Source organism: Triticum urartu, chromosome 6A, assembly GCF_056163025.1.
Source record: "Triticum urartu cultivar PI428250 chromosome 6A, HENAU_Tu73, whole genome shotgun sequence".
Taxonomy (NCBI): Eukaryota; Viridiplantae; Streptophyta; class Magnoliopsida; order Poales; family Poaceae; genus Triticum; species Triticum urartu.
In genome coordinates, this window is record NC_141878.1 from 174,009,704 (window position 1) to 174,024,347 (window position 14,644).

The 14,644-nt window shown below is 46.8% G+C and overlaps 1 protein-coding gene across 1 annotated transcript; it reads left to right on the forward strand.

The window, feature by feature from the left end:
• The first annotated feature begins 8,060 nt into the window (after positions 1-8,060).
• LOC147964625 (uncharacterized) lies at positions 8,061-12,271 on the forward strand. The gene is made up of 4 exons (XM_087530068.1): positions 8,061-8,093; positions 10,990-11,104; positions 11,186-11,772; positions 12,242-12,271. Exons 1-4 carry the CDS (start codon positions 8,061-8,063, stop codon positions 12,269-12,271), a joined length of 765 nt encoding a protein of 254 aa, XP_087386194.1.
• Positions 12,272-14,644: the final 2,373 nt, after the last annotated feature.

Here is a 14,644-nt window from a genome sequence, read left to right on the forward strand (position 1 = left end):
TTGCACATTCCGGTACACCGCCGGAGGCATTCATATAGAGTAATATCTTGTTCTAGTATCGAGTTGTAATTTTTGAGTTGTAAGTAAATAGAAGTATGATGGTCTTCCTTTTTAGAGCATTGTCCGATGTGAGAAAATAAAAGAAAGAAAAAAAAAAGAGGAGAGAAAGAAAAAAAGAGAGAAAGAAAAAAAGAAAAAAATAAAAAAATGAGAGAAAAAGAGAGAAGGGGCAATGTTACTATCCTTTTCCATACCTGTGCTTCAAAGTAGCACCATGATCTTCATGATAGAGAGTCTCCTATGTTATCACTTTCATATACTAGTGGGAATTTTCGTTATAGAACTTGGCTTGTATATTCCAATGATGGGCTTCCTCAAATTTCCCTAGGTCTTCATGAGCAAGCAGGTTGGATGCACACCCACTTAATTTTATTTTTGAGCTTTCATAAACTTATAGTACTAGTGCATCCGTTGCATGGCAATCCCTACTCACTCACATTGATATCTACTGATGGGCATCTCCATAGCCCGATAGTACACCTAGTTGATGTGAGACTATCTCCTTTTTGTCTTCTCCACAACCACCATCTACTCCGCCTATAGTGTTATGTCCATGGCTCATGCTCATGTATTACGTGAAAGTTGAAAAGGTTTGAGAACATCAAAAATATGAAACAATTGCTTGGCTTGTCATCGGGGTTGTGCATGATTTGAATATTTTGTGTGATGAAGATGGAGCATAGCCACACTATATGATTTTGTAGGGATAAGATTTCTGTAGCACCCCGGATGTAACTTGCCATATTTGTAACTCCGACTCTTGCCATTTCCGGCTTTAAGTTATGAGATTTCCCTTCGTGGTTGGGTTTTTGTCTTTGTTTTGCATTTTGTTCATGTCATGCATTTCATATCATGTCATCATGTGCATCTCATTTTGCATACATGTTCATCTCATGCATCTGAGCATTTTCCCCGTTGCCCGTTTTGCAATCTGACACTCCTACTTGCACCAGCGTACCCCTTTTGTCTCTTTTCATGAGCAGGTGTTAAACATTCTCTGAATGGACCCAGATTTGCCAAGTGGCCTTGGTACACCACTGGTAGACCTCCTATCAAATTTCGTGCCATTTGGAGTCCATTTCATACTCCAACGGTTAACCGGGTAACCGGGAAGGCCTCTTGTGTGTTGCAGCCCAAGACCCCTCCAAAACGGCCCAATAACCCATCCAAACCACTCTCATGTCCTCCGCCGTCGGATCACGACCGTGTGGGCAAAAACTACACTCCATTTGGACACTCCTATCTCCTCCTAGCTATAAATATGTGCCCCTCCCTGATTTTTCACGGATGAAACCCTAGCCCCGCTCCCTCTCCGCCGCCGGACACGTCCGGATTGAGACAGACGTGTCTACCGCCGCGCCCCATCCACTTGCGCACTGACATGTGGCACCCTACTGCCGCCGCCGCCGAAGCCCGCCAAGCCCATCGTCGGCCCCCGCGGGCCCGTACCCTACCGCCGCCCGCTGGCGACCGCGCCCGAGCACGCCCCGGCTCCGCCGTGCCGTTCTCTACCTCCGGCCGCCGCCCCCATCGCCAACCGTCGACCGCCATTGCTCCGCAACCTCGCCGGCCGCCGCTCCTCGTCGTCCGCGCCCGCGCCGCTGCAACTCCAGTGACCGCGTCGCGGCAACCCCCTCCTCCTCTCCTCCGGCGGACCTCCTCCTCGGATCCGGCAAGTCTCGCACGCCACCGGACCTCTAAACTTCGTCCAGCTCCTTCTAGCGAACCTCGGTTCGCGTGCAAGACGTAACCCTAGATCTGTTCCGGAGGGGTATATTTTCTCTAAGTCCTTTTTCTGCAACGTTTTCATGCCCTGTTCATTGCATCGTATCTCCGTGACCGTAGCTCCGTTTCATGCATATGAGATATCAAAATGTTCATTGGGAGATGATATTCATTTCATTCCATTGTGACATGCTTGTTTGAGTTCATATTGATGCCCAAATCATTGATGCAAGAGTTCTATAAAATGTTTACTGATGCTACTTATCAGATTATCATGTTTTGTCATTTTTGCCACATTTGATGTGTGCTTCATATGAGGATGAGCTCTACATGTGTTTTGGTCTATGTCATGCCATCTTTATAGGGGTGCTTGCCTTATATTTTTGTGATCAATGTGGTGACTAGCACAAGCATGCAAACTAGGCCTCGTGATATTGCTGTTTTCAGGGACTTGGGATTTTTACTATCATTTTCCTGCTGTTATTTTGGTGCCATGTAAACATGATGCTACAGTGAGATCCATGATTTTTTGAGATACTTCAGTAAGGATGTTTTGAATATATGGTTATGCTCTATCCATCTATGCCCCTGTTTGCAATTATGGAATGCCCTAACATGTCTTAATCTTACTCTACTTTTGCTATAAAACGTTCCTGGCACATTGTTTACATGTTAATCAATTTTTCCATGGTTGTTATTAGTGATCCATGTACGCTAAGAACTTGCTCTTTCCATGGTTAGCTTCATGAACATGTCTTATTGCTGTTAGTATGCTTATCTTGTTATGCGATGCCTTGTGGTGAGTGATTTGAGCTCGCAAAGATGCCTTCATAATTCTGTTTATGCCATGCTCTGTTTTCTGCTAAGCCTGAAACTGTTAATAAAACTTTTTATGTTTACATGGGTGCCATCATATCTTCTGTGCCTTTTTGGCTCATGATCAGTAAGAGACTTTTGTTCTATTCATTTAGTATATTCATTCCATGCCTTGTATTGCTATGATATGTTCCTGTAGCATGTTGTGTTCTTGCCCTAAACATTGCTTCCTGATGTTATTTCTGGCTTGTTAGTATTTTCACTAAGTCTGTGAAGCTGATATCTTTGCACTTTTGCCATGCTTGTTTGAACCTGCTCTTGTGTGATTTAGCCATAACTCAGTGTTCATGTTTTGCCAAGAATCTTGTGTACATTACTTCCATATGCTTTTTTGCTATGTTGGAGTGTAGTAGCTTAGTTTCTTGTTGCATTCTAGATGGCATCGTGCTGTTAAATGCAGAATTGTGCCATCCTTTTTTGCTTGCCATTTGCAAACCGTGCATCCGTTTCCGGCGATCTTTATATCGATTTCGACCGAAATCATCTCATCTTTCCAGCGGCACACTTGGTTTGCCAAGTTGATGCCTTGATCATTCTTTCCCTTCCGTAGCACGCATATGCATTGCATATCATGTCTTGAATATAATGCCATGTTTTGCATCATGTTACTTGTGCATTGCACCGTGATTGATTGTTGGTCCTTTGCTTGTGTTCTTGCTTTGGGTAGAGCCGGGAGATGAGTGCGTGATCGAGGAACCTGTTGAGTACGCTAACGAGGATCAAGCTTTCGTCAACTCTGAGAACTTTGCAGGCAAGATGACCATACCCTCGAAATCACTTCTATCTTTGCTTGCTAGTTGTTCGCTCTGTTGCTATGTCGCGTTACCTACCACTTGCTATATCATGCCTCCCATATTGCCATGTCAAGCCTCTAACCCACCTTTCCTAGCAAACCATTGTTTGGCTATGTTACCGCTTTTGCTCAGCCCCTCTTATAGCATTGCTAGTTGCAGGTGAAGATGAAGTTTGTTCCATGTTGGAACATGGATATTTTTGGGATATCATTACTATATCTTATTTACTTTAATGCATCTATATACTTGGTAAAGGGTGGAAGGCTTGGCCTTTTGCCTGGTGTTTTGTTCCACTCTTTCCGCCCTAGTTTCCGTCATACTGGTGTTATGTTCCTTGATTTTGCGTTCCTTATGCGGTTGGGTTTTATGGGAACCCCTTGACAGTTCGCTTTGAATAAAACTCCTCCAGCAAGGCCCAACCTTGGTTTTACCATTTGCCTACCTACCACCATATACCTTCCCTTGGGTTTTGCAGACTCAAGGGTCATCTTTATTTTAACCCCCCCGGGCCAGTGCTCCTCTGAGTGTTGGTCCGAACCGAGCCGCCTGCGGGGCCACCTCAGGGAAACTCGAGGGTTGGTTTTACTCATAGCCTGTCTCATCTGGTGTTGCCCTGAGAACGAGATACGTGTGACTCCTATCGGGATTTGTCGGCACATCGGGTAGCTTTGCTGGTCTTGTTTTACCATTGTCGAAATGTCTTGTAACCGGGATTCCGAGGCTGATCGAGTCTTCCCGGGAGAAGGAATATCCTTCGTTGACCGTGAGAGCTTGTGATGGGCTAAGTTGGGACACCCTGCAGGGTATAAACTTTTGAGAGCCATGCCCGCGGTTATGAGCAGATGGCAATTTGTTAATATCCGGTTGTAGAGAACTTGACACTTAATTTAATTAAAATGAGTCAACCGCATGTGTAGCCGTGATGGTCTCTTTTCGGCGGAATCCGGGAAGAGAACACAGTCTCGTGTTATGCTTGAGCGTAAGTAGCTTCAGGATCACTTCTTGATCACTATTAGCTTCTCGACCCTGCATTGCTTCTCTTCTCGCTCTATTTTGCGTAAGTTAGCCACCATATATGCTAGTGCTTGCTGCTGCTCCACCTCACTACCCTTTCCTACCCTTAAGCTTAAATAGTCTTCTTCTCACGGGTGTAAGATTGCTGAGTCCCCGTGACTCGCAGATACTTCCAAACAGATGCAGGTGCCGATGATTCCAGTGTAGGGGACGCTACCGAACTCAAGTGGGAGTTCGACGAAGATTCGAGCCGTTACTATGTGTCTTTTCCGGATGATCAGTAGAGGAGCCCAGTTGGGACGATCGGGGATCTAGCATTTGGGGTTGTCTTTCTTTATTTTGGTTCCGTAGTTGGGCCTTTGATTGTATTCTGGATGATGTATGATTATTTATGTATTGTGTGAAGTGGCGATTGTAAGTCGACTCTTTATCCCATTCTTATTCAGTACATGGGATGTATAAAGATTACCCCTCTTGCGACATGCCTACCATGCGGCTATGCCTCTAAGTCGTGCCCCGACACGTGGGAGATATAGCCACATTGTGGGTGTTACACTTTCTTTGTCCATGTTATTTTGAGAAGACATAATTATCTTATTAGTATACTTGAAGTATTGTTGTCTTAATGTCAAACGACAGACTATTGCTTTGAATCACTCGTGTCTTAATATTCATGCCATGATTAGATTATATGATCAAGATTATGTTAGGTAGCATTCCACATCAAAAATTATCTTTTTTATCATTTACGTACTCGAGGACGACATGAATTAACATTGGGGATGCTGATACATCTCCATCATATCTATAATTTTTGATTGTCCCATGCCAATATTCTACAACTTTCATATACTTTTGGCAACTTTTTATATTATTTTTTGGGACTAACATACTGATCCAGTGCCGAGTGTCAGTTCCTGTTTGTTGCATGTTTTTTGTTTAGCAGAAAATCCATATCAGGCGGATTCCAAACGGGATAAAAACTTACGGAGATTATTTTTGGAATATATGTGATTTTTGGGAAAAAGAATCAATGCGAGATGATGCCGGAGGGCCCCCCAAGGACGGAGGGCGCACCCTAGGGGGTAGGGCGCGCCCCTGGTCCTTGTGGCCACTCCTTACGGTGGTTGGTGCCCTTCTTCTGGCGCAATAAAGCTAATATCCGGGTAAAATCGTGTTAAAATTTCAGCCCAATCAGAGTGACGGATCTCCGGGAATTTAAGAGACAGTGAAAGGCCAGAATCTGGGAACGCAGAAAAACAAGGAAACAGAGAGAGAGAGAGAGATCCAATCTCAGAGGGGCTCTAGCCCCTCTGCCGCCATGGAAGCCAAGGAGCAGAGGGGAAACCCTTCTCCCATCTAGAGGGAAGGTCAAGGAAGAAGAAGGAGAAGGGGGGATCTCACTTCTTCTCTCTCAGTGGCGCCGGAACACCGGGACCATCATCATGACCGCGATCTACACCAACAACTTCACCACCGTCATCACCAACTCTCTCCCCCTCTATGCAGCGGTCCACTATAATATCTACTTAAACATGGTGCTCAACGCTATATATTATTTCCCAATGATGTATGGCTATCCTATGATGTTTGAGTAGATCCGTTTTGTCCTATGGGTTGATTGATGATCATGATTGGTTTGAGTTGCATGTTTTATTATTGGTGCTGTCCTATGGTGCTCTCCGTCTCGCGCAAGCATGAGGAATCCCCGCAGTAGGGTTTGCAATATGTTTGTGGTTTGCTTATTGTCTGCATTGCATGAGTGATCGAAATACAAACACGGATAAGTGGGTCATGGCGTATGGGAATAAAGAGGACTTGATACTTTAATGCTATGGTTGGGTTTTACCTTAATGATCTTTAGTAGTTACAGATGTTTGCTAGAGTTCCAATCATAAATGCATATGATCCAAGAAGAGAAAGTATGTTAGCTTATGCCTCTCCCTCATATAAAATTGCAATAGTGATTACTGGTCTAGTTAATGGTTGCCTAAGGACAAATAACTTTCTCCTGAAAAAAAGCTCTCTACTAAAACTAACTTAGTTGTGTCTTTATCTAAACAGCCCCTAGATTTCATTTACGTGCTCTTTATTATCTTGCAAACCTATCCAACAACACCCACAAAGTACTTCTAGTTTCATACTTATTCTAGGTAAAGCGAATGTAGATAATGCATAGAGTTGTATCGGTGGTCGATAGAACTTGAGGGAATATTTGTTCTACCTTTAGCTCCTCGTTGGGTTCGACACTCTTACTTATCAAAATAGGCTACAACTGATCCCCTAAACTTGTGGGTTATCATTCGCGGTGCGTCTACCCCATTTGAAGGCGGCAATTTATACGTACATTTTGCATCATGCTTTTATATTGATATTTATTGCATTTTGGGCTGTTATTACACATTACGTCACAATACTTATGTCTATTCTCTCTTATTTACAAGGTTTACATGAAGAGGGGGAATGCCGGCAGCTGAAATTTTGGGCTGCAAATGGAGCAAATATTAGAGACCTATTCTGCACAAGTCCAAAAGTCCTGAAACTTCACGGGAGCACGTTTCAGAATATAAAAAATATTGGGCGAAAGAAGTACCAAAGGGGGCCACCCACCATCCACGAGGGTGGGGGGCGCGCCCTACCCCCTGGGAGCGCCCCCTGCCTCGTGGGACCCCTGGCAGCCCTCTGATGCCCATCTTTGGCTATATGGAGTCTTTCGTCCAGGAAAAAAAATCATAAGCTAACTCACGGGACGAAACTCTGCCGCCACGAGGCGGAACCTTGGCGGAACCAATCTAGGGCTCCGGCAGAGCTGTTCTGCCGGGGAAACTTCCATCCAAGAGGGGGAAATCATCACCATCATCATCATCATCGATCCTCTCATCGGGAGGGGGTCAATCTCCATCAACATATTCATCACCACCATCTCATCTCAAACCCTAGTTCAGCTCTTGTATCCAATCTTTGTCCCAAAGCCTCAGATTGGTACCCGTGGGTTGCTAGTAGTGTTGATTACTCCTTGTAGTTGATGCTAGTTGGTTTTTTCGGTGGAAGATCATATGTTCAGATCCTTTATGCATATTAACACCCCTCTGATTATGAACATGAATATGATTTGTGAGTAGTTACGTTTGTTCCTGAGGACATGGGAGAAGCCTTGCTATAAGTAGTCATGTGAATTTGGTATTCGTCCGATATTTTGATGAGATGTGTGTTGTCTTTCCTCTAGTGGTGTCATGTGAACGTCGACTATATGAAACTTCACCATTGCTTCGGCCTAGGGGAAGGCATTGGGAACTAATAAGTAGATGATGGGTTGCTAGAGTGACAGAAGCTTAAACCGTAGTTTATGAGTTGCTTCGTAATGGGCTGATTTGGATCCATATGTTTCATGCTATGGTTAGGTTTACCTTAATACTTTTGTTGTAGTTGTGGATGCTTGCAATAGGGGTTAATCATAAGTGGGATGCTTGTCCAAGGAAGGACAATACCCAAGCACCGGTCCACCCTATCGGTGTCAAAACCAGCGGATCTCGGGTAGGGGGTTCCGAACTGTGCGTCTAAGGCGGATGGTAACAGGAGGCGGGGGACACAATGTTTACCCAGGTTCGGGCCCTCTCGATGGAGGTAATACTCTACTTCCTGCTTGATTGATCTTGATGATATGAGTATTACAAGAGTTGATCTACCACGAGATCGAAGAGGCTAAACCCTAGAAGCTAGCCTATGATTATGATTGTTGTTGTCCTACGGACTAAACCCTCTGGTTTATATAGACACCGGAGGGGGCTAGGGTTACACAGAGTCGGTTACAAGGGAGGAGATCTACGTATCCGAAATGCCGAGCTTTCCTTCCACGCAAAGGAGAGTCCCACCCGGACATGGGACGAAGTCTTCAATCTTGTATCTTCATAGTCCAACAGTCCGGCCAAAGTATATAGTCCGGCTGTCCGAGGGCCCCCTAATCCAGGACTCCCTCCGTAGCCCCTGAACTAGGCTTCAATGACGATGAGTCCGGTGCGCAGATTGTCTTCGGCATTGCAAGGCGGGTTCATTCTCTGAGTACTCCATAGAAGATTTTGAACACAAGGATCGTGTCCGGCTCTGCAAAACAAATTCCACATACCACCGTAGAGAGTATAATGTTTCCACAAATCTAATCCGCTGACAACTTTTCATTACGTGACATCACGCCATGGCCCGATCATTATTAGAACCGTTTTTCTCAACTAGCTACTACACATATTGCAAGGCGGTTTTCTTGGCACGTCTTGTCGAAGCAGAGATCGTGTGCCCTTATTATGGTATTCTCATCAATACGGGTGTGGGTAACCCAACCGTGCCATCAATCACGACGCTTGGGGAATAAGCGAGTTACTAGGCAGGTGGGGAGGCGCATGGTTTATTCCACCCTTATAAAGGGACAAGGACTCCACCTTTTTACCAGCGCCTTCTTCTTCCCTACCCATCCATTCTCGCGCACTCGAGCTCCAGCGCCCAAGTTCGCATTTCCTCCATAGAACCACTCCAAACATGTCCGGAGTGGGAGGCAAGTGGATGGTCTCCTCGGTTATGGAGGATTACATTACGAAGCTCCGGGAAGCCGGATACCTGGCCGCAGATATCGCGCACCGGCTCCCAGACGCAGGGCAGATCATCCCTACCCCGGAACCCTACGAAAGGGTTGTATTCATTACCCATTTCGTCCATGGGCTGGGGTTTCCCCTCCACCCATTTGTTCGCGGGCTCATGTTCTACTATGGGCTCGACTTCCATGATTTGGCCCCCAATTTCATCCTCAACATCTTGGCGTTTATCGTCGTGTGCGAGGCCTTCATCCGCATCAAGCCCAACTTCGGTCTGTGGCTCAAGACCTTCAATGTTAAACCGAAGGTGGTGGTCGGCCAGCAAGCGGAATGCAAAGGCGCCATGGTGGGAAAAATGCCCAACGTCACCTGGCTCGAAGGCTCCTATGTGGAGACAGTGAAGGGGTGGCAATCGGGGTAGTTCTACATCACCGAGCCGCGTGACACCAACTGGGTGGCGGCCCCTGAATTTCGACCCGTCATCCCCACGCGGCTCACCTCCTGGAAAGAGAAGCGCCTATCCTGGGGTTCATCGGTGGAGCTGACCAGACTCCAGAACTGTGTTAAAAACATGATAAGCAAGAAAATCAAACTTGTCAACGTGGTCTAGGTCATGCTCTTCCGCCGGATCCTCCCGTATCAAAGACGGGCCTTCAATATGTGGGAGTTCGACCCGGCTAAGCACCAGACTCTACGAGAGCTCTTCGACACGACACACTAGCACATCTAGAGGGTGCTGTTTAAGTCCGCCGAGGTACCTCCTCCCCTTACCGAGGATCGCGGACTCAACGCAAAGCGCCCTGCCAATCCGGTAAGCTCCTTATATCTCATAAGATGTTTCTTTCCCCAGTACAATCATCTGGGGGATCTAAGCCTCCACGCCGTTTAACAGGAATGGGTCGTGACAGCGGAGCGGATCGATTGTCTGGCCCCACTACCCGAGGATCCAGCAAGTTCTCTCTTAACGGAGATGCTGGTTCCGACGCCCTATGAGGCACCGGAGAAGAAGGCCAAGGAGAAGGCCGCAGGGACCAGGAAAGGTCTCCGGCGCAAGGTCGTATCGGACTCATCGTGCGATAACACCGAGGCGCCCTCCTCCCATGAAAACGAGGAGGAGGAAGAGGAAAGTTCTCCCCCCCCAGCCGGGGGAGACAAGAAAAGGAAGGCCGCCCCGTCCGGGGAGGCCGAAGGGTCCAAGAAGGGAAGGACTCTTCTTCCGGACTGCTCCACGGCAGCCGCTTTTAGCGACAAGGAGTGGTTACCCAAGGACAAGCCCCTGGCGAAGTCGTAAGTATCCGGATACCATAATAGTTCTTGTTATGTTTTATTTTATTGCTTCTTATCATGACGAACATGATCATGCAGCCCATCCAAAGCCCATATCGATGTATCCTCATCGGATGAGTATTTGGGACCGTCGGAGATGAACAACGATTCACTCCCGACCGCCTCCTCCCCCCGCCCTACGGATGACATCGAGGTGTTGTCTCAGAGGGTGCTGAGCCAAGGGGAGACAGTTCCGGGGGCGCCCCAAGGCGACATTCCGGACACTGGGCGCACGAGGGGCAAGACTCCCATGGGCTCTAATGCTGGGGGCAGCAAGTCTAAGAGGGACAAGCTGTCTGTGTCGATGGCCTCTGTCCATCCAGAGGCATCGGACAATTTGCTGGAAGTGCTTCGCGGCGCTTCCATTGACGAAGAGCACCGCACTATCATGAGTGCGGTGGTCAAGAAGGTTCGGTCCGCCAAAAGCGGACTGACTGAAGCTTGTGCCAGCCTCCTAATAGGCTTCGAGGTAAGTAATCAAATTATGAGAAAATGTTACAGCATAGACAGTAGCCCTTGATGCTCTATTTGGTGTTCAGAAGAAAGGCCGAACAGAGGATCAAATAAAAATCACAGGAGTCTAATCAGAATATGTCTATGTGAATAAGCAGGCTTCACTGGTGGCCGCTGCCGCTCACACGGCGGAGGTCTCCGCACTGAAGCGAGACCTTGAGCGATCCGAAGAAGAGCTCGGCCTTACCAAGAGGCGGCTCAAAGAAAACAAAGGTAAGTGATACCTCAGCTGCTTATTGATAAAGAAAAAGGAAACTGGTTGTTAGATCACAGGATCGTCATGAATTTTGCTAGGGGCCACGACCAAAGTGGCGACCCTGAAGAAGGCGCTGTCCGAGGCCGAAGGCAAAGCGGCCAAGGGGCGCGTCGAGCGTGAGAAGCAAGAGGCCCGAGTCGGCGAGGTTCAGCAAGAGCTCCAGGAGTTTGTCAAGAAGTACGAGTCCTTGGAGCGTGACTCTAAGACGCAAGGGTTCGAGCTTGCAAAGGCCCTCGAGAACGCACAAAATGCCAAGGCAGAAGCCCAAAAGGCCCTCCAGGAAATTGAGGCGGTCAGGAAGATAGCGGCGGGTAAGGCATTCTTTATGCAAAGCAAGCATGTGAAGGAAACTTTCCTTTTACTTACCCGAATTCGGAGCTCTCCAGGAGCGTTCGCAGATCTACCGAGCAGTGTGTCGGATGTCGCGGAGTTCTACCGGGCCGAGGAAGGGAGCTCGACGAAGAGGTTGTTCTGGTCTCTGTATACTGGGACCGGACATCCGATGCCCTTGAGCGACCAGTTGAAGCAACTGGTCGAGCTTTACAAGGCAGCCGAACTGGCCTTGAAGGGCCTCATAGTCTGGACGTGGCCTGGCGAGCCCCTGCCCGGCAGCTATTTCGTCCTGGTAAGGCGGCTTGTGAATGCTTGCCCCCAGCTTGAAGTCATAAAGCGGTCCATCTGCATTGAGGGTGCGCGCAGGGCTTTTGCCCGGGCGAAAGTGCACTGGGCGAAGATGGACGCCGAAAAGCTGGTGAAGGAGGGGCCGCCGGAGGGCAAGGAGCATCGCCACCCCGAAAAGTATTATGACAGTGTCCTGAAGGGTGCTCGCCTTGTGGCAGAGGAATGTGCTAAGGTTGTAATATTTGAATAAATGTACTCATGTGATCCTGTAATGTGAAACGAGTTCATGGTAGCTATGTAACGCTTGTTAATTTAAAATATTACCTTCTTTGCGGCCGTTTATAAAATTTGAGAGTTGGCCAGTCATCGGCTTCTGCCCCCGATGTAACTAGTACTGAGGTGTTTGGGATAGGGACAATTCCATTTATCCCCCTAACTTGAGCCACCACCTGGCATTTGCCCCTAATTTTCAGGTATGCTCAAAAATACCCCTCTTCCGTTAAGTCACCTTACAGAAATGCCCTTTTCTGCCGTTACCGTCCGGTCAAAGGGGTTTGACCGTCCGATGAACAGTAACATGGTGAACAGTAAATTCGAAAAAAATAGAAAAAAAATCAAAAAAAATCTGAAATTTTGTGGGATCAAAGATACTCAAGGGAGCAAGGTGCGTACAAATTTTGGCACAGTTTGAACATTCCAGGAGATCGTGTCAAAGGAAAAACTTTAAAATGTACGCTGTAAATAGTAAATTCAAAAAAAATAGTAAGAAATTTCAAAAAAATATGAAAAAATTTGGCATCAAAGAGGCTGGGGTGCGCAAGGTGCGTGCAAATTTTTGTTGTGTTTTGACACTGTAGGAGCTCATGGAGGAAAAAAACTATATTTGGCGCAGAAAAAAACTCTGAAAAATGCACTATTTTGTTTTTTTGCTAGAGCACCTCGCATGTCATTTGATCAAAAAAAATTGCAAGCGCCTTGCGCACCCAAGCCTCTTTGATGCCAAAAAAATTCATACTTTTTAAATTTTTCTTGCTATTTTTTTCTAATTTACTGTTCACAGCGTATAGATTTACATTTTTTCCTTTTCCACGAGTTCCTGGAATGTCCAAATAGCTTGAAAATTTGCACGCACCTTGCGCCCTTGAGTATCTTCGAGCCGACAAAATTTCAGATTTTTTTGATTTTTTTTGCTTTTTTTCGAATTTACTGTTCACCATGTTACTGTTCATCGGACGGTCAAACCCCTTTGACTGGACGGCAAGGGCATTTCTATAAGGTGACTTGACGGAAGAGGGGTATTTTTGAGCATACCTGAAAATTAGGGGCAAATGCCAGGTGGTGGCTCAAGTTGGGGGGAGAAATGGAATTGTCCCTTTGGGATAAACCTGATCACTCTTTATCCCAGTTTTGGGTCCTTCGAAGGAGGTGTTCAGCACAACGAACCAGGCAATCAGACTATAAAGCTTTATCACTCTCACTTAGCCATAGAAGTCTACAATTTTAAATTTTGGCGAAGCCCCTAGTATTCGGAAGGCCGAACTTGGGGCGCTATGTACGCCTAAATCGAACAAGGCCGACTCCTTGCCCGAAGCGGAAAAAACCTTTAAGGATTTGAGACCTCTCGAACAGCGACCAACTCTCGCCGCATCATGACAGTCAGTTTTTGGCTTTCTCTACTGAGGTGCTCGTCCAGAAGAATTGGGACACAATCGCAGTAGTTCTCCCAGTGCTACCTTAGCCGATATAGCGGAACGTAAGGTAGCAAAACATGGGAGCCGGGCAAACCCAAATATTGACCCAAGACATGATTCAGAGCTGATGCATATAATGCTATAAGTTCGGGGTGCCGCACTATCGAAAGTGTTTGGACTTTTCATGCCGTGTTATGGGGTAAACTGAAGCCCCTGGCGCACTAGCCGTATCAAAATGTACGGGTGCGATTTGTCGTAAATAAGCAGAAAGGGAAAAAAAGGTAAAGGAATGCAATAATGAGCTAATGTTGTACATTGTTATTTAAATGATACGTCAAAGCGTATGCATACATGTAGTGCAATAAGTAAAAGATAGGACTATTTGACATGTCCTATCCAAGGTCAAGCTGCGTGTGGGTATGCAAAACAGGTATATCGATCGTTATCGGAGACCGCCTGAGGATTCCCTTGTACGTAAAAGCTTCTTGCTTCCTTGGTGTTTCCTTCCCGTGACGGGTCCGATAATCAGACGATCGGAGAGGGCCTTCAGAGAATAGGGGCCTGAAAGGAAGAAAATGTTAAAGGTATATGGGTCCTGAAGCGGTTAAGCCGCATTGTGGGCTGTGCCATGGTCGTGCCTCCACCTATGCCCATGGTATCTTGAGTGCGTAATTATGTACGCGGGGCACAAATTTTGCTGCTTGACTAGGACTAGGACGGAGGCCGAATTGCTAGGCGAGCTCTAAACGTGACTGGCCATCCTCTTCCAGGATACTCAGGACTCGCTTGAAGGTGTTCGAGGTCTTTTTCGCCGAATTGGCGGTTTGCCTCATAAGGCTGCTTTGCGCTTCTACTGCGAGGGCCGCAGTGTGCTCCTCCATGCGGAGAGAGCTTTCTGTGTTTCCATTAACTATTATAACCCCACGAGGTCCTAACATTTTGAGCTTGAGGTATGCATAATGCGGTACCGCATTGAATCTGGCAAATGCGATTCGTCCAAGCAGTGCATGATAGCCACTGTGGAAGGGGACGATATTGAAGATTAACTCCTCGCTTCGGAAGTTGTCCGAAGATCCGAAGACTACTTCCAATTTTATTGAGCCCTTGCAACAGGCCTCTACACCTGGGATGACACCTTTAAAGGTGGTTTTGGTGGGTTTGATCCTCGAGGGGTGTATTCCCATT